This window comes from Podarcis melisellensis (assembly GCF_964234715.1).
Source record: "Podarcis melisellensis genome assembly, chromosome: 8".
Classification (NCBI taxonomy): Eukaryota; Metazoa; Chordata; class Lepidosauria; order Squamata; family Lacertidae; genus Podarcis; species Podarcis melisellensis.
Genome location: NC_138540.1, coordinates 15,574,807 through 15,595,512, shown reverse-complemented (window position 1 = coordinate 15,595,512; position 20,706 = coordinate 15,574,807). Strand labels below are relative to the sequence as shown.

Sequence of the window (20,706 nt, the reverse complement as noted above, 5' to 3'; positions counted from 1 at the left end):
GTCTCCGGCGAGGAGTCCTGGAGCCCCCTCGCCGATTCCCCCATCTGCCCCCCTTTATCCCTGGTGTTACGCTGATTTCCTTCCCCGGCCGATGAGCTCCCTCTCTCCCTGCTGGGCCCTTCTCCGGCATCGCTTGGGAGCCTTGCCTCCACCTCTGGCTCCGATGTCAGTTCCCTGACACATACGCTTCAGGTTACATACGTTTCAGGTTACAGACTCCGCTAACCCAGAAATAGTACCTCGGGTTAAGAACTTTGCTTCAGGATGAGAACAGAAATCGTGCTCCGGCGGCGTGGCGGCAGCGGGAGGCCCTATTAACTAAAGTGGTGCTTCGGGTTAAGAACAGTTTCAGGTTAAGTACAGACCTCCGGAACGAATTAAGTACTTAACCTGAGACACCACTGTATTTGCAGTTCCTGCATTTCAGGGGGTTGGACTGCCACTCTGACAGTCTCAGTTGCTTAACACAGACTTCCAGCAAGCGTAATCCACCTATTGGGTTGCTCAGGTCGGGCTATCTGATCAAGGAAGTGCCTCAAATCCCCATTGATCTCTCCCTTGACGGATTTTTACTTTTTTTATTTTTTAAAAGCAAATTAAAAATCTATATCGCAGCTCTTTTTGCAGCTAATACCAAGAACGCACGGTGGCATTTTAAGAAATAAAACCCAGATAATCTTAGCACACCTGCTTTTAAAGATGAAATGACAGGTTTGGGAAGGAGACAGTCACTACATGTCAGAAAGGAGCTTAAGACTTGGCTGGGTGTTGCTGGTGGATAAGGGAAGAAGGGATTGGGAAGAGAGAGAGAAAGAGAGAGAGATGAGGAAGGCTGTTCTTACCCACGAGATTTCTCTCTCTAAGAAGGTATCTAAAGTGCTTCCACCTAAAATGGGGCAGAGGCTGAGTCGCCTAGCATAGATATATTTGATATATTTGATCCAGATATACCGTATTTTTCGCTCTATAGGAGGCACCCGACCATAGGACGCACCTTGTTTTAGAGGGGGAGAACAAGGGGAAAAAATTCTCCCCCTCTCAGCACAGCGCCCCTTCAGCAAAGCGGCAGGAGAAACGGAGCCCCTTCCATTTCTCCTCCGGCTTGGCTGAAGGGGCGTTGCGCAGCTCTCTCTCTCTGCTGAAGCCGGGAGAGTCTTGCTCTCCCAGCTTCAGCAAAAGGAACCCGAAGCCTCCGGAGCGTAGCAGGAGCTCCCGCTGCACTCCGGAGGCTTCAGGCGGCTATCCCTGAAGCCTTCGGAGCGCAGCCGAGTTCCTGCTGCGCTTCGCAGGCTTCTGGTTCCTTTTGCTGAAGCCAGGAGAGCGAGAGGGGCGCACCAACCCCTCTTGCTTTCCAGGCTTCAGCGAAAGCAACGCGAAGCCTCCGAAGGACAGAGGGAGCGCTCCCTCCATGCTCTGGAAGCTTCGCGTTGCTATCGTTGAAGCCAAGGAGCCTGCATTCTCTCCATAGGATGCACACACATTTCCCCTTAATTTTTGGAGGGGGAAAAGTGCGTCCTATAGAGCGAAAAATACGGTATTTGATCCAGTTTCTCTGCTGCCTAGCGGGATCTCTTCAGAAGACGAAAATGCCAAGGATCAAAGTCCCTAAGATGGTTTGATGGCGCCTTGTACACCTCCTTCCAGCAACTCCTGCCGCCAAGCTGCTGCCAAACGCATTGCTCTGCTTTCCTTTTGACCCAGTGGCGTAGCTACAGTAGCAGCTCTGGTGCCCAGGGCGGCACCTGCTGCCTCCCCTTCAGCTGTAGGGTAGCTGAGGGGGAGGTGGCGGGCAGACGCAAGCCCAACACTGCTGTTTTGGGCAGCATGGAGCCTGCAGGCACCTGAGCCATTGCTCACATGAGAGACATGTGGCTCGGGTGCGCTGCAGACCAGGCCCCACGGTAAGTGCCACCCCCGCAGTGTGGCACCCAGTGCCCCCCCCCAGCTAAGGCAAAAAAAGAGGTAAAGGTAAAGGACCCCTGGACAGTTAAGTCCAGTCAAAGGCGACTATGGGGTTGCGACGCTCATGTCGCTTTCGGGTCGAGGAAGCCAGCGTTTGTTCACAGACAGCTTTCCAGGTCATGTGGCCAAGAGGACTAAACTGGAATAAGATACCATGACGGAAGCCAGAGTGCATGCAAATGCCGTTTACTTTCCCGCCGGAGTGGTACCTATTTATCTACTTGCGCTGTCGTGCTTTTGAACTGCTGGATTGGCAGGAGCTGGGACCGAGCAACGGGAGCTCACTCTGTCGAGGGGATTCGAACCGCCGACCTTCTGATCGGCAAGCCCAAGAAGCTCAGTGGTTTAGACCGCAGCGCCACCCTACACCTCTGTTTGGACCCCATCACAAAGGCCAAGAACAGGGTCTTGTCATCTGGGCATCCAAGGACCTCCTTGCACACCACCCAAGCTTGTCCCCTAGGGAAGTTGCTTGTGTGCTCTTTGACTACAGCCCCAGAGGCGCACACCAATGTTTCTTGAGACCGATGTACGTCAACAGTATATTTCTTGCGTTTTTGCATATTGCAAAAGAGGAAAGCCATTGCGCAATCATACCAATCAATTTTGCATTGATTTATGCCATAATATTTCTTCCCCGCTTAATTGTAACAGGAAACCTCAAAGCGGTTTACAAAGAGAATGGAACGATAAAGTTATCAACGAAAACAGTGAAGGAAAAATGAAGGCACCTTCCTTTTCTCAGTTTGGTGGGATTTTATTGAACACATAGAAAATTTACATTTGTCTCTTCCACAAGCCTCTCGGGGAATTTGGGATAAGTAACGTTGAAGTGTTTGAGAATTTTTATTGACATAATATAAAGCTTTTGGCTCTTGGTCTCCTTGTTTCACTCGTAGGTTTATATTTCTGTATATCTTGCAAGTTTGGTGTGTTACACACTCCTCATTTCTTATGGTGGTACGCGCTGCTTAACTACAGTGGTACCTTGGTACTCAAACAACTTGGAACCCAAATACTGCAAACCCGGAAGTAAGTGTTTCGGTTTGCGAACTTTTTTTGGAAGCCGAACGTGCTCCGTTTTGAGTGTTACACTTCCATTTTGAGTGCCACACTTCCATTTTGAGTGTTATGCTGAGGTCTGTCTGTTTTTGCTATTTATTTTGTGTTTTTGTGGCTCTTATTTGTTTTTGTGACTGTGTGGAACCCAGTTCAGCTACTGATTGATTGATTGCATGCCTGCAGTACATTGTTTATTGCTTTCATTTGATGGATCAATGGTCTCGTTGGATAGTAAAATTCATGTTAAATTGCTGTTTTAGGGGTTGTTTTTAAAAGTCTGGAATGGACTAATCCATTTTGCATTACTTTCTATGGGGAAGTGTGCCTTGGTTTTGGAACACTTTGGTTTTGGAACGGACTTCCGGAATGGATTAAGTTTGAGAACCAAGGTACCACTGTATTTTTTATCTTATCACAAATATCTGGAAAATCAGCTTTGTCATTTCTCCTTGTGAAAATGACATCCCACACCAGCTTTGGTTTGGCTGGGTTTTTGTGTGTTAGTCTCACGAACTGCTGTTCTGTTAGTTGGGTTGTATGGATAAAATTCAATAAAAATACTTTTAAAATTATTTAAAATAATAAAAAATAACAGCAATAAAAAGTAATATTTGAAACATATGTGGTTGTAAGTTGTTTCAAACTATTTGAAAATGGTTGTAGCCCACTCAGGTACCTTAGGGCTAAGAGCATGTAATTAATAATAACAGTAGCAATAATAATATTCTTGTGTTTTTCCTAATATATGCATTTTCAAACACAATTTCACCTCGTATCCACATTTTGGTATGCAGCACACGCACTTTTTGTGTGTGTGCAAAGCAATTATTCCAAACAAAGCAATTATTTCAAACCTTTTTCTTGCTATTTTCCCTAATTCATGTATTTTTGCACACTTTTCACCCCAGTGCTTTAGATGCATTTGTAGGCCAGAGTATTGCATTGCAAAATTCAGAGGCTTGTGGATTTTCAAGGGTGTATTGAAAGGTTTTGCAGGGTTTTTTTTTTGCAGTGTTTGCAGTGAAAACCCCACGTTTTTTCAGCGCCCCACAAAACCAGTAATCGATACATCACACATGGGGTTTGTACTTAACTTTAACATTTCTCTGATGATAATAGGGATGTCTTGTATAATAATAATAATAATAATAATAATAATAATAATAATAATAATATACTTCCCATCAGAATGGGTTTCCCCAGCCACTCTGAGCGGCTTCCAAAATACATAAAAACAGAACAAAACATTAAACATTAAAAAACTTCACCATTTTTCTTTTCATTCTTATTTATTTATGATTACTTTGTCAAAATAAAGAAGAAGAAAACAAATACAACACAACAAACACAAACACAAGCACAAACAAAAAACCCTTCCCTATCCAGGGCCGCCTTCAGATTTCTTCTAAAGCTTGTCTAGTTATTGATCTCCTTGTCTCGGGGCCCCCACATAACTCCAGTATTTCTCCAGTGAAAATAGGGACGTCCTAAGGAAAAGCGGGATATTCTGGGATCAAATAAGAAACCGGGACAGCTCCTGTAAATCTGGGACTGTCCCTGGAAAATTCAGGACACTTGGAAGGTCTGTGGACTGCAAAATTCAGGCTCCCCTCCCAACCAGTGCCAAACTGTTGTTTCGCAGCCTTTTGCGGTCGCTGGGCTTTCTTTGAGGAAAGAGAGAGTGAGAGAAAGTGGGGAAGAGAGCAATGGCTTGTGCAGAGACCTTCCACCTCTGTCCTCTGACGTGAGGCTTCTGTGGTCCAGCCTCCCTCTCCTCCTGAATATTCATGGCCGGAGAACCTCAACAGAGCCTGGAGAGAGGCGGAGAGGCCCACGGCTGCTATAGGGGGGAGCCTCAGAGCTCTGGGATCAGCTGGTAGCTCTCGGCTGCTCCTAGTGACCGAGAGAGGGGGCGGCTGGAGGCAGCTCCCACCCTGCCTCTCTCTCTCTCTCTCTGTGTGTGTGCAGTCTGGACTGAGTACCACATCGGTCACAATTCGGACAAGGCCTAAGATCTCCTTTCCAGCAATGGACGGAAAGCCAGGCAGCGGCGAGGAGGCATAGCCGGACTCATCCATGCGCCCTCTGAGCATGGATTGGCGGTGGAGAGAGGAAGGCACCAGGCTCCTGAGCCGCACCGTGGGGCTGCTGCCACAGACCGCTTCTTTGTAACATCGCAACAAAGAGCAGCGAGAGCTGCGGGGGGTAAGTGGACTGACCCCCCTCTTTGACCTTTCCAGACTCCATTCTGGGAAGGCCACTGGGAGGCTGGATCCGGCCGGCAATATGGACCGAGACCATGTGGTTCCTTTCTCTCCCCCCCCAAAACAAACCTCCCCAAATTGCCTTCTCTCTCTCCTCCCCTTTCCACGATTTTTAAGATGGGACCATAAAAAAGGGTGTCTGCACGTGGCAGAACGGCCCCCCCCAAAATGCCCTCGCGTTTGGTGCTTAAAAGCAAGGCTAGGATTTTTTTTAAAAAGCCGTTTCGGAAAATTAACCCTCGCCTCCTGCCACTTGCGGAAAGGTTAAGCCCCACGCCACCATATAATGCACCCCCCGCAAGGCCAACGAGACGTTGGTGACCTTTGCGAGGTCGGCAGAATTGACGGGCACTTGACGGAGACTCGGTTTATATATAACCCTGCTGGGGTGCATGTAAATCAATCTGTCTTGGGATAGGGGGGAGAGAGGAAGCGAGGAAGGGGAGTGTGTGCAGAGATGAGCGTGGGTTGTTGTTTTTTGAATCTCTGGATGTGTTTTTGCAGGGGGCACGGGGTGTGCACTCTGGGAACAGGGGGGAGTTCTGCGGGCGAGTTTCAGGGGATGGGGGAATTCAGGTGATGGAGGGAGCCACGGCCAGGCGGCATGCATGAACACCCCATGGAGGGGCGGAATACTTGGGCGCAGTGCTCCCTGCCCAGGAAAAGTGCTGGTGAAGCCCCAGAGCGAGAGATAGACCTTTTAAGGGACAATGAATAGGAAGGAAGGAACAGGGTTGTTCTGGGGCAACAAGAAATGATGGCATAGATTGTGGAAATTTGAATTCACACCAGGTGTTTAAGGGACGTTTAAAGCACATGGCTCCGCCTCCCAAAATAATTCTGGGAACTGTAGTTTACCCCCCAGGGAGTTGAAATTCCCAGAACCCTTAAGAAACTAAAAGGACCTGTATTTTAATCACACGAAGCTACAATTCCTGGTGCCAACATGAGAGCAGTCCATGGCACCTCCGCTTACAAAATGTGCTTGAAATTATTGTGTTGATGTGACTAACAGATTGATTAAACTTTCGGGGGACTTAAGTCAAACCATCAGACGCGTAATGCGTTACCCTTATTTGACAGACCTGTATATACGCACCTGTGGGTGCAGAGGGCAAATGAATAAATGAAACAAAGTGTGAACAATGGGGCTAAAATGGCAAAGAAATGCGAAGAGGACCATTCAAGTAGAGCTCAAATGTGCACAGATTAAGTGACTGGGAAAAGGTTGGAACCTCAACGGCAGAGCATCTGCTTGGAGTGCAGAAGGCCCTGGTTCAACGGCATCTCTGCATAGGGCTGGGAGTGTCCCCTGCCTGGAAACCCAGAGGTTCATTGCTGCCAGTCCGTGTATACAGTACTGAGCTTGATGACTCAACAGTAGGCAGCTTGGCACCGCTGAGTAAATTGACACCTGTTGTGGGGGCAGGGATCCTTGGCCTCCGTTTCCGGCTGAAGCAAACAGAACCAAGCTTTCGTATTAGTTCAGGACGAGTAAAAGAAAGTCCTTCTTCATGCAGCCCAGAGTTAGACTGTGGAACTCCCTCCCACTGGATGCAAGGATGGCTCCCAAATTGGATGGCTTTGAAAGAGGTTTGGACAAATTCAAAGAGGAAAGGACTGTCGATGATTACTAGCCGGGATGGCTAAGCTCTGCTTCCATGGTTCTGAATACCAGTTGCTGGAAACTGCGGGGTGTGGGGAGACGGCTCTTGCATTCGAATCCTGCTTGCATGTTTCCCATTGGAGCACCTGGTTTGACCACTGTAAGAACAGGGTGCTGGACAAGGTGGGCCACTGGCCTGATCTGGCGAGATCTTATGTTAAAAAACACCCTGAGAATCTGAAATCGACAGTCTCCCACACCTCGTTCCAGCTGTTCTGATCTTTAGTTTCTACTTTCCCAACTCTTCCTCTCTCTTAAAAGGATTACATTGATTTCCACATAGATCTAGCATTAAAGGGTCTTGGGAAATGGGGTCCTGTGATCGTGCTTTAGACTGGAGAAGAGAAGATTTCGGGGAAACACAACCTTGGCCTCCTGATCTCTGAAGGGCAGAAGTTGCAGTAGACTTTTGGTCCCTGTTGCTCCAAAGAAGCAGGAACTTGAGCCAGCAGGTGCAAATTTCAGGGGAAGTGGCTTTTGGTTAAGCATTAAGAGAAACTTTTCTTAAGAGTCGTTTGGTAGTGGAAGACACTCGCTTGGAAGATGAGGAGCTCTCCTTGGCTTTGGAGATATATTTTTTAATAGCACCTGCTGGACCAGTGGCAGATTGTGGGGTGGAAAGCAGCAGTAGGCAGATTCAGAGGCAGCGACTGGCATCCTGGTTTAGTCCTCCATCCTCCTGCTGAGTTCTGCAAGGGCAACCCTGAGACTGAAGAGGAGGAAGATGGCAGAAAGGGCCAGGACTGGATGTAAGTAAGGAGGCAGGCAGGCAGGGGTTGGCCGAGGCTGGGGATGTGGGGCACAGTGCCCTATTCACCTTCATGGACCACCCAGGGACGCGTGTGGCGCTGTGGTCTAAACCACTGAGCCTCTTGGGCTTGCCCATTGGAAGGTTGGCAGTTCAAATCCCCATGACAGAGTGAGCTCCCATTGCTCTGCCCCAGCTCCTGCCAACCTAGCAGTTCGAAAGCACGCCAGTGCAAGTAGATAAATAGGTACCGCTGCGGCGGGAAGGTAAACAGCGTTTCCATGTGCTCTGGCTTCCGTCATGGCGTTCCGTTGTACCAGAAGCAGTTTAGTCCTGCTGGACACATGACCCGGAAAGCTGTCTGTGGACAAACACCGGCTTCCTCGGCCTGAAAGCAAGATGAGTGCCGCAACCCCATTGTTGCCTTTGACTGGGGCTAGTCACACTTCTCTGAAGTCTCTCAGCCTCACTCACCTCACAGAATGTTTGTTGTGGGGGAGGAAGGGAAAGGAGATTGTTAGCCGCTCTGAGACTTCTTAAGGGGAGTGAAAGGCGGGATATCAAGTCCAAACTCCTCTTCTTCTATTTCTTAACCGTCCAGGGGCCCTTTAAAGGTAAAGGTAAATGGACCTTGGGGAGGGTTTGTGTTTTTTTGCCCATCTAAGCCCTGCTCAGAGGAGACCCTGGGGCATATCCATAAAGCTAAAGGGACCCCTGACCATTACGTCCAGTTGTGGCCGACTCTGGGGTTGCGGCACTCATCTCGCTTTACTGGCTGAGGGAGCTGGTGTACAGCTTCCAGGCCATGTGGCCAGCATGACTAAGCCGCTTCTGGCGAACCAGAGCAGCGCATGGAAACGCCGTTTACCTTCCCGCCGGAGTGGTACCTATTTATCTGCTTGCACTTTGACGTGCTTTTGAACTGCTAGTTGGCAGGAGCAGGGACCAATCAATGGGAGCTCACCTCATCGTGGGGATTTGAACCGCCAACCTTCTGATTGGCAAGTCCTAGGCTCTGTGGTTTAACCCACTGTGCCACCCGTGTCCCTCCAGGGGCCTTTTACTTTTTAAAAAACCTTTTAATGGCCTGAACAGACATATTTTCAAGACGCTGTATCAGAGATCCTGCAGAAGACTAGATGACCACTAGGGCACCTTGCAACCCAATGGTTCTAAGATTCCACAGGGGGTGGCCAAACCTCATGGGTAAGGCCCCTGTTTTTTGTGTGTGGAAGGTCCCCAGACGCTCTAAGTGTCCCTATTTTCCAGGGACATAAGTGTCCTATTTTCTAGCTGCTTGATCTGCAGGTGAAACAAAGTGTGAGACAAGTGCCTAGGAGAGACCAGGGTTCAAATCTACCCCTCAGCCCTGCTGTCGTTTGCTGGGCGTCATCTTGGCAGACCCGCCAAGTGTCCTTGTTTTCAAGGGACAGCCCCGGATTTACAGAAGCTGTCCCGGTTTCTGATTTGACCCCGAAATGTCCTGCTTTTCCTTAAGACGTCCCTGTTTCTATTGGAGAAAGTTGGAGGCTATGGAGTCATGCAAACCCCTAGCCAAGGAGATAAGCACAACCTTTAGAAGACATCTGAAGGCAGGGAAGTTTAATGTTTCATTGTGTTTTTAATATGTGTTGGAAGCCGCCCGGAGTGGCTGGGGTAACCAGTGAAAGGGGCGAGGTATAAATCATGAAATTACCATGATTATCGTTATGGAACATGACGTCCCTATTTTTATCGGAGAAATGCTGGAGAGTATGGATCCCTGTTTCAAAGTTGGAAGACTCGGAGAAAAAGTTCTTCTTTGCCCAGAGTTAAACTCTGGAACTCCCTGCCACAGGACACAGGATTGCTTTGAAAGAGGGCTGGGCAAATTCAGAGAGGAGAGGACTATTGATAGCTACTAGCCCAGGGTGGCTGGAGGCAGCAATGCTTCTGAATACCAGTTGCTGGAAACTGCAGGAGGGGCAGAGGGTTCTTGCACCCATGTCCCATTTGTGGGTCTCTGCTTGGGGCATCTGCTTGGCTACTGTGAAAAGAGGGTGTTGGACTTGATGGGCCACTGGCCTGATCCATCAGGCTTTTCTTATGCTCGGAATGTACCCAATGGATGGCAAAAAACCATTTTATGGACCTTTGAAATGTGTGTGTGTGTATGTGTTTATATATATTTAAGGTAAAGGGACCCCTGACCATTAGGTCCAGTCATGACCGACTCTGGGGTTGCGGTGCTCATCTCGCTTTATTGGCCGAGGGAGCCGGCGTACAGCTTCTGGGTCATGTGGCCAGCAGGACTAAGCCGCTTCTGGCAAACCAGAGCAGTGCACGGAAACGCTGTTTACCTTCCCGCCAGAATGGTACCTATTTATCTACTTGCACTTTGACGTGCTTTCGAACTGGCAGGAGCAGGGACCGAGCAACGGGAGCTCACCCCATTATGGGGATTCGAACCTAGCAAGTCCTAGGCTCTGTGGTTTAACCCACAGCGCCACCTGGGTCCCGTATGTATACTTACATACATACATATAAATAGCAGCAGTGGGAACCATGTAGAGGAAGAGGAAGATGGGGCTTCTGAGGGCAGCCATCTGCAAAGGGCACAGATCTGTCGACCCCAGGAGACAGTGCCAAAGAGCCACAGGGCTCCCTCCGCTTAAACTTTGTGGTTCTAGTTAGTGGGGCAGGGATCTAGTTCCTGCCTAGGTAACCCCCCCCCCGCAACACCACACATCCACTTGCTGGCCTATAAATTAAGTTCAAATTCGTAGCTCAGCCTCCTGCAACCTGGTGCCCTCTGGGTGTTGTTGGACTACAACTCCCATCGGCCCCAGGCAGCGTAGTCAATAGTTGGGGTGATGATGGGAGTCATAGGGCAGACCCACACTCTGCATTTGAAGCATATTCAATGCAGGGTTTTTTAAGCACATGGCTTCCCCACCAGTGAATCTTGGGAACTGTTGTTTTCCTCTCCCGGAGTTCCCGTTCCGCAAACTGCAGTTCCCAAGAAGTCATGTGCTTAAAACGTACAGTGGTACCTCTGGTTACGTACTTAATTCGTTCCAGAGATCTGTTCTTAACCTGAAACTGTTCTTAACCTGAAGCACCACTTTAGCTAATGGGGCCTCCCGCTGCTCCTGCGCCGCCAGAGCACGATTTCTGTTCTCATCCTGAAGCAAAGTTCAGTCTGGGACCTTTGCATCCAACTGTGGAGGGACAGGAGAGCATCACTGGTGAAACCCAGCCAGGTGGGCAGGGTATAAATAATAAGATGATGATTACAGTGGTACCTCGGGTTAAGAACTTACCGTATTTTTCGCTCTATAAGACCACAAGACGCACCTAGTTTTTGGAGGAGGAAAACAAGAAAAAAAAATCTGAATCTCAGAAGCCAGAACAGCAAGAGGGATCGCTGCGCAGTGAAAGCAGCAATCCCTCTTGCTGTTCTGGCTTCTGTGATATCTGCGCAGCCTGCATTCGCTCCATAAGACACACACACATTTCCCCTTACTTTTTAGGAGGGAAAAAGTGAGTCTTATAGAGCAAAAAATACAGTACTTTGTTCTGGAGGTCTGTTCTTAACCTGAAGCACCACTTTAGCTAATGGGGCCTCCCGCTGCCGCCGCGCTGCTGCTGCCCAATTTCTGTTCTCATCCTGAAGCAAAGTTCTTAACCTGAGGTACTATTTCTGGGTTAGCGGAGTCTGTAACCTGAAGTGTATGTAACCTGAAGCGTATGTAAGCCAGGTAGCACTGTACAGCGAATACACTTTAAATGCAGAGCGTGGGAATTGTAGTTTGTGAAGGGTGCTGGGAACAGGAGTTCCATAGGGAGGAAATCTATGGTTCCCAAGATGTTTTTTTTGGGGGGGGTAGGTTGGGTGACTCAGATGTGCATCGGACATGATTTAAATGTACAGTGCGGCTCTGCTCGAAACATTTGGAGGCTAGGCAGGCTGGAGAAGACTGCTGGGGAGCAGGCCGTGGTTTGCAGGCAGTGCAAGCTGAGATCTGTACATGCTCAGGGGCACTCTTGGCTTTCCCAGCTGTGTGCCACACGTGTTGGGGTGTGCAATGACATTTAATGCACACTCGGTGCTGCCTTTGAGGCAGAACTGAAGAGGAGGAGCTCCTTGCTGTTTCCTGAAGCGAAATCCGAGCTGATCTGCCATTTGTTGCTCCGTGGCCTCTTGGCGAGTCCTCCTCGAGACCGTCCCAATCTGGGACGGTGTCGTAATGGTTTCCTAGGCCCTCTGCCTCCTCTGTGATGGTTCAGGCAGTGTGACTGGAAGCCTGCATGCCGGAGAGGGTGGGGCTCTTTTTTCTTTAGCTGTGAGGGGAGGAGGAGGCGAAGGAAAAAATGTATATTATTCAGCCGATTGTTCCAAGGTGGCTCAGAAAAGCCTCAGGGATGGGAGTTGAAGGGAGCCTTTTTGCATGACTAGCCCAACGCTGAATCAGGCCAAACCCTCTGCTGAGCACAGCATCTTGTTCTCACAGCGGTCAAAACAGATGCATCTTCTGGTAAGCTGGCATCCAGCTACAAGCCCAAATTCAAGGTACAGTGGTACCTCAGGTTAAGTACTTAATTCGTTCCAGAGGTCCGTTCTTAACCTGAAACTGTTCTTAACCTGAAGCACCACTTTAGCTAATGGGGCCTCCCGTTGCTGCCATCGCCCGATTTCTGTTCTCATCCTGAAGCAAAGTTCTTAACCTGACGCACTATTTCTGGGTTTGTGGAGTGCGTAACCTGAAGCGTATGTAACCTGAGGTACCACTGTATTACTATTAGACCATAGAATCCTAGAATTGTAGACTTGAAAGGTACCCCAAGGGTGTTTGTTTGTTTGTTTTTTCAGATTAATTTTTTACAGTCACATATCGAATATACAACATACAAACAAGGTTCCATATAATCTCCTGGACTTCCCTCCTCCACTTTGTGGGTCCTACTGTTAATCATTTCCTCCTGCATCTTTTATGATAATCCAGAATCTTTTACCTCTCTATTGTGTCCAAAATTCACCATTAAACTACAAGTGACATTCCAATCCTACTAACGATTTTCACTGTTTACAGTGATTTTTAAGATAAGTTTTCCCCACTCCTTATTAAAATTTTGGTCTTCCTGATTTCTGACTCTTCCGGTCATTTCCGGTCCACTTGATCTGCCATTCTTCTCTGGTCGGGACTTTATCTTCTTTCCATCTCTGGAACAAAAACATCCCCGCAGCCGTGGTCGCACACATAAATAGTCTTTTCTGCTCCCTTGGGATTTTAGGCGCCAAGAATTTCTAAATGGAAGGCTTCGGGTTGGGTTTTTTAAAGAAAAAGTTATTTTAAACATTTTTTCCATCTCATTATATATCGTTTCCCAAAATTATTTTCCTACCTTACATTTCCACCACACCCCTAAGGGTCATCTAGTCCAGTGTTTTTCAACCTTTTTTGGGCAAAGGCACACTTGTTTCATGAAAAAAATCACGAGGCACACCACCATTAGAAAATGTTAAAAAAATTAACTCTGTGCCTATATTGACTATATATAAAGTAATTCTCTTGAATAGGAATCAAATAAACACAAAGTATTTTGTAATTACTTTATTATGAAATAGTAAGTAAACAGAAATATGAAAAATTATAAAATACTTTATTTTTAAATCTTTCGAATTTTTCAATTTTTCCCACGGCACACCAGGCAACATCTCGCGGCACACTAGTGTGCTGCGGAACAGTGGTTGAAAAACACTGATCTAGTCCAACCCCCTGAAGTGCAGGAATGTCAACTAAAGCATCCATGACAGATGGCCATCCAACCTCTGAATAAAAACCTCCAAGGAAGGAGAGAGTCCACCAACTCACAAGGGAGTCAGTCCCCCTGCCGAACGGCTCTCATTGTCAGAAAGTTCTTCTTGATGTTTAGTCGGAATCTCTGTGCTGGTCCCGGCGGGTTACCATGTGGCAAGGTCCGTGTCCAGTCTGGGGTCAAGGGTGTGGTGTCCATCAAGGCAGAAGCAGGGTCCAAGGCAAGGAGTCGGGCGAGGTCAGGAACTCTGGCAGAAGAGCAGGACAGGGTGCTGGCAGGAACAGGTTACCAACAATGTTGCTCCCGCAACCTGGGACTGGGGCTGGCTGGCTTTTATCTGCCCTGAGGCCTAGGGCAGCCCTGGTCCACAGGTGACTTGCCTCTCCTGGCTTGGAGGTGAGCACTCCTCCTGTGAGAACTTAGTTCCCTCCGCCTCTCTGCCCTGAGCCTCTGCAGCTCAGGAGAGGCTGAAGGGTTCCCGGACCCAGAGGCAACCTCCTCCTCCCCTGACAGGGCTGAGAGTGGAGCACCTGCAGGCAATGGGTCCTCCATCACCAGAGCAGACTCAGCTGGTGCCTGCACCTGAGGATCCAGCCAGTGGCGTAGCGTGGGGGGTGCAGGGGGGGCCGGCCGCGCCGGGCGCAACATCTGGGGGTTAGGGAAATCCACGGGTTAGGGGGCACAAATCCACAGGTTAGGGGGCGCAAATTACTTGCCTTGCCCCTGGTGCTGATAACCCACGCTACACCACTGGATCCAGCACAGGTGAGGACCCTTCAGGCTCAAGCCCCAGCCCCGGCTCAACTGGTTCTGGAGGAAGGGAATCCTGTCCAGGCTGGGATTCCTCAGGTTCAGCCTCTGAGTCCGAATCCCAGGCCATCACAATCTCCATCTTCCATGTGAAAGCCCTTCAGGAATTTGAAGATGGCTTTTATATCACCTCTTTATCTGAACGATCCTCATGCCCCAATTATGCCCAGGAGGCCGCTTCAATATGCACATGCCTCGCATTTTAAAACTAGGGTCACATACAGTCAGTGGCGTAGCGTGGGGGGTGCAGGAGGGGCCGGCCGCACTGGGCGCAACATCTGGGGGTTAGGGAAATCCACGGGTTAGGGGGCGCAAATTACTTGCCTTGCCCCGGGTGCTGATAACTCACGCTACGCCACTGCATACAGTGGTACCTCAGGTTACATACGCTTCAGGTTACAGACTCCGCTAACCCAGAAATAGTGCTTCAGGTTAAGAACTTTGCTTCAGGATGAGAACAGAAATCGTGCTCCAGTGGCGTGGCGGCAGCAGGAGGCCCCATTAGCTAAAGCGGTGCTTCAGGTTAAGAACAGTTTCAGGTTAAGAATGGACCTCCGGAACAAATTAAGTACTTAACCCGAGGTACCACTGTATAACATTCGTTCTGCCCTTGCAAGAAATCACTCTTTCATTGGGGAACTCCGGAACTCCCTGCTGATTGATGTTGGGACAGGTATCTCTTCGCCGTATTGTTTTTGGTGAAAAATGTGGAGAACAGGATGGGACCATTGGCTCAATCCAGCAGCCAGGCTTTTCCGACGGTCTCTGTTTCTCTGTCTGTGTGGTTTGGGCAATGTTGACACAGCGCTGGAGATTGAGCAAGTTTGGGCTGTTCTCTCCCGGCGAAAGAAATGTCTCATTGCTGGGAGCGATCGCTGGTCATGTGGACATTCTTGGCTCCTGGAGATGTTTGGTTTCTCCAGTTAAAGATTTGTGTGTTGTCGGGATTTCTCTCATTGCTGCCTGCCCCTCCTGACAGCCAAATGATTTGAAACTAAATGAGAGATCTCTTTTCCGGAGGCGGCACAGGGAGAGAGGTTAAAGATTTAATCGCCGGCCCAAAGGTGGGATTGAACGGGAAGCGTTGAACCAGGGGAGAAGTATCTCCAGCCCACAGGCTGAATGTGGCCCCCTGGCCCTCTCAATCTGGCCCACAGGACTCTCTCCAAGCCACTCCCCTTGTCCCAAATCCACACCCCCTCAGTGGCCCAGATCTGAACCCTCCTCAGATTCTTTTGCTTGGCTGAGATGCATCCCTGAAGTGTTATCAGGCTTCTGAACAGAGGAGAGAGAGAGAAGGGGGAAAACGGTGAGACTGTGTGTGTAGAAATCTCTGGCCTTTGCTTGGCTGAAATCATAGAAAAATAGAATGGTATTGTTGGAGGGAACCCTAAGTGTCATCTAGTCCAACTTCTTGCAATGCAGGAATCCTGGGGTGGACTTGAACCACCAACCTTCAGAAAGTTGCCTATTGCCCCACCCACTTTTACTCCTGACCACGCCCACTTCTGAACTCGAGACACTTTGCCTGTGCTGAGCCACTGAGTAATTAAACAATTATTATTATTGCTGTTAACAGCAATAATAACGGTTGTTTAATAAGTGAAGTAGGATCCATCCATTGCTTCAGGTGTCTTGGAAAGACCTTGACCCATGAAAATAATTGTGGTTTGTTCCCCTGGATTCCTAGCCTTATTTCTTTTATGTGCTTTTATACTTGTGTTTTATACTTTACATTTTGGATTTTAACAGCATTGCTCCATTTTTTAAAATGTTGTACACTTCTGAGAGATTTTTTTAAAAAACGTGCTTTATGAATGCTTTTTTGATGAACAAATGAATAAAGGAAAATAAAGGGTGAATGTTAAGCAAAATGTATAGTTCGGGTGCATGGGCGGGTGTGTGTGTTTGTGTACACACACACACACGTGTATTGGAACTAGAAAAAAAGGCCTGTCTATGTGGGAAATTGCAGTCAGATGTGACATGACCTATCATATATTTGCATTCCCACTGTCAAAACAATGCGTATTTTATTGTTCCATTCCTGCAACACGCCTTTCCTAGCCATTGGCCAAGCCTCCCTGTGATGTTCCTGGGTGTTTTCATCACCTGGGAGTAGCAGAGGAGAACTCCCAGCAACAGAATGCTCACAAACATTTTTGTCCTGTTGGGAAAGTGAAATATTGGCTTGGCCAGGAGAGGAAACTCTAAAGGGCATCCACAGTTATCTAGAGCAAGCAATGGCCATTTAAAAAAAATATACAGTGGTACCTTGGTTCTCAAACTTAATCCGTTCCGCAAGTCCGTTCCAAAACCAAAGTGTTCCAAAACCAAGGCGCGCTTTCCTGTAGAAAGTAATGCAAAATGGATTCATCCATTCCAGACTTTTAAAAACAACCCCCCAAAACAGCAATTTAACATGAATTTTACTATCTAACGAGACCATTGATCCATAAAATAAAAGCATCAGTCAATGTACTGCAGTCACACAATCCATCAATCAATCAATCAATCAATCAATAGCTGAACTGGGTTCCGCACAGTCACAAAAGCAAAACAGAAAAGCAAAATAAATAGCAAAAACAGTCAGACCTCAGCGTAACACTCAAAATGGAAGTGTGGCACTCAAAACGGAGCACATTCAGCTTCTGAGAAAAGTTTGCAAACCGGAACACTTACTTCCGGGTTTGCAGTGTTTCGGTTCCAAGTTGTTTGAGTACCAAGGCAAGGTACCACTGTATATAACGGAGGCTGGGCATCAGGAAGCCTTGCTGAATCTGTCGACCCACAGATCTCGTGGCTCCATGATATACCAAGAGTCCTACTTGTTTCTTGACAGCTTCCATATGCTCACCACCTGACGGATTTGCTCTAAAGCTTACTGAGGTTTGCTTCTTTTAAAAAAAACCAACACCCACCATCTGGCTCCGGCGAGTGAGTCTGCGATGGAGGAAAATTTGCAGACTTGCACCCTCCCTCGCCCCCTTGCAAAAATAAGCGATGGAAATGGTTAATTGATCTAGAATTTTGCAAGTCTTTTAAAAAATAAATAAATAAATAAATAAAAGCGAGACAGACAAAGAGATTTCACTGTAGGGCAAATAATCAATACAGTGGTACCTTGGTTTAAGAACAGCTTAGTTAATGAACAACTTAGATTAAGAACACTGCAAACCTGGAAGTAGGTGTTTTGGTTTCTGAACTTTGCCTTGGAATAAGAACGTGTTTTGCTTCCTGCTGAGTGTGTTCCATTTGTAAATTGAGTCCCTGCTGCTATGGGAAAGCACGCCTTGGTTTAAGAATGCTTTGGTTTAGGAACGGATTTCCGGAATGGATTAAGTTTGTAAACCAAAGTACCACTGTACTCCGGCAAACCTGACAAATGGGCAACAGGATCCGCATGAGATTGCCTACAGTTTTATGCCATATGCCAACTCGCAGAGGTTGGAGGGTGTTTTCCCCCTGCTCCTGCGTCATCTTGTGACAGGGTGAATGGCAGAAGGAGGGTTAAGCTTCCTGGGACGGGGTTCATTGCATCTTAGGACTCAGCTAAAAGGTAAAGGGACCCCTGACCATTAGGTCCAGTCGTGGCAGACTCTGGGGTTGTGACACTCATCCCGCTTTATTGGCCGAGGGAGCCAGTGTACAGCTTCCGGGTCATGTGGCCAGCATGACTAAGCCGCTTCTGGTGAACCAGAGCAGCGCACGGAAACAACGTTTACCTTCCCGCCGGAGCGGTACCTATTTATCTACTTGCACTGGTGTGCTTTCGAACTGCTAGGTTGGCAGGAGCAGGGACCGAGCAACGGGAGCTCACCCCGTCGTGGGGATTCGAACCGCCGACCTTCTGATCGGCAAGTCCTAGGCTCTGTGGTTTAACCCACAGCGGAAGGATATTGAGTGGAAATAGCCCAGATCACAAAAGAACATTGGATGCACATATTCTGCAACTATCACCTTTCTGCCTGATGCAGACTCTGGGGTCCCCAGGCAGGGAAGCAGGAGCCGTAGCAACTGTCTTGGATGGGGGAAAGCATTAGGGGGAAATGAGACTGGGGGATTTGCTTCCTGGAAGAACAGAGTCCCACCTGAACAAATTTCTTTCCCCCCCTTTCCGCTTAGGAAAACAGCAGGGAAAGGCTCCGGGATAGAAACGTCAGAAAACAGTAGTTGAGAGACAGACAGACACACAGACAGAGAGAAAAGGAGATGGCCACCTCTCAACCACCCCAACCGTCTTCGATAGGTACGGTACTGTCACCGAGGCATGTCCTCTCACACTACTTCTGGCTATTTCTGCTTTTTCTAAAGAGAACTCTGGTACTTGGAGACTTAGGGATGTTAAGGAGGGAAAAGGTTTTATTTGACAACAAAATTAGCTAAGCAAAAGATCTGCCAGGAGATGGAATTCTTTCAAGACACAGATAACTATATTTAGATCTATCTATATCTAACTATCTATATCTATCTATCTATCTATCTATCATCTATCATCTATCATCTATCTATCTATCATCTATCATCTATCATCTATCTATCTATCATCTATCTATCTATCTATCTATCTATCTATCTATCTATCTATCTATCTATCTATCTATCTATCATCTATCTATCTATATCTATCTATCTATCTATCTATCATCTATCTATCTATCTATCATCTATCTATATCATCTATCTATCTATCTATCTATTATCTATCATCTATCTAATCTATCTATCATCTATCATGTCTCTCTCTCTCTCATATCTATCTATCATCTATCAATCTATCATCTATCTATCATCTATCTAATCTATCTATCCACCTACCTACCTACCTACCTCTCATCTATCTATCATCTATTTCTATTATCTATATCTATCTATCTATCTATCTATCTATCTATCTATCTATCTATCTATCATCTATCTATCTATCATCTATCTATCTATCTATCATCTATCTATCTATATCTATCATCTAACTATCTATCTATCTATCATCTATCTATCTATCTATCTATCTATCTATCTATCTATCTATCTATCTATCTATCTATCTATCTATCATCTATATCTATCTATCTATCTATCTATCTATCTATCTATCTATCTATCTATCTATCATCTATCTATCTATCATCTATCTATCTATCTATCTATCTATCTATCTATCTATCTATCTATCATCTATCTAATCTATCTATCATCTATCATGTCTCTCTCTCTCTCTCTCTCATATCTATCTATCATCTATCAATCTATCATCTATCTATATCTATCTAATCTATCTATCTACCTACCTACCTACCTACCTACCTCTCATCTATCTATCATCTATTTCTATTATCTATATCTATCTATCTATCTATCTATCTATCTATCTATCTATCTATCATCTATCTATCTATCTATCTAATCTATCTATCTATCTATCTATCTATCTATCTATCTATCTATCTATCTATCATCTATCTATCTATCATCTATCTATCTATCTATCTATATCTATCATCAAACTATCTATCATCTATCTATCTATCTATCTATCTATCTATCTATCTATCTATCTATCATCTATCTATCTATCATCTATCTATCTATCTATCTATCTATCTATCTATCATCTATCTATCTATCTATCTATCTATCTATCTATCTATCTATCATCTATCTATCTATCTATCTATCATCTATCATCTATCTATCTATCTATCTATCTATCTATCTATCTATCTATCTATATCTATCTATCTATCTATATCTATCTATCTATCTATCTATCATCTATCTATCTATCTATCTATCTATCTATCTATCTATCTATCTATCTATCTATCTATCATCTATCTATCTATCTATCATCTATCTATCTATCAATCAATCATCTATCTATCTAATCTATCTATCTATCTATCTATCTATCTATCTATCTATCATCTATCTATCTATCTATCTATCTATCTATCATCTATCTATCTATCTATCTATCTATCTATCATCTATCTATCATGTATCAATATCTATCTATCTATCTATCTATCTATCTATCTATCTATCTATCTATCTATCTATCTATCTATCATCATCTATCTATCTATCATCTATCTATCTATCATCTATCTACCTCTCTCTCTCTCTCTCTCTCTCTCACACACACACACACACACACATCTATCTATCTATATCTATCTAGAAGAGATGGAGGAAAACTTTTCTCTATCTGCTTTCTCCAGGCTACGCTTCATATTATAAACATCATTGCAGGGGGGTTGGGCTAGATGTTTTGGGGGGTACCTTCCAGCTTACAGTTCTATGGTTATGTGAAATCAGCAGATAAAAGTCTAAGATCTTTTCCTTCCATCGCCAGCCAGGTCAGTTTAGAACTTGGCAACAGAGGGCAGAGC

The 20,706-nt window shown here is 46.4% G+C and overlaps 1 protein-coding gene across 9 annotated transcripts in view; it reads left to right on the top strand.

Annotated features, from left to right (window-relative positions):
- Window positions 1-4,404: 4,404 nt before the first annotated feature.
- ARHGEF10L (Rho guanine nucleotide exchange factor 10 like) overlaps window positions 4,405-20,706 on the top strand; it is a 131,127-nt gene continuing 114,825 nt past the window's right edge. For 4 of the 9 annotated variants that reach the window (XM_081923458.1, XM_081923456.1, XM_081923457.1 and 1 more), the window contains exons 1-2: window positions 4,406-5,229; window positions 18,437-18,560. In XM_081923458.1, the coding sequence (XP_081779584.1) occupies window positions 18,524-18,560 (37 nt within the window). In that variant the 5' untranslated portion in view covers window positions 4,406-5,229; window positions 18,437-18,523. Of the gene's footprint in view, window positions 5,230-18,436; window positions 18,561-20,706 lie in introns of all 9 variants that reach the window. The other 5 variants (XM_081923454.1, XM_081923453.1, XM_081923452.1 and 2 more) reach the window with 2 other exon arrangements.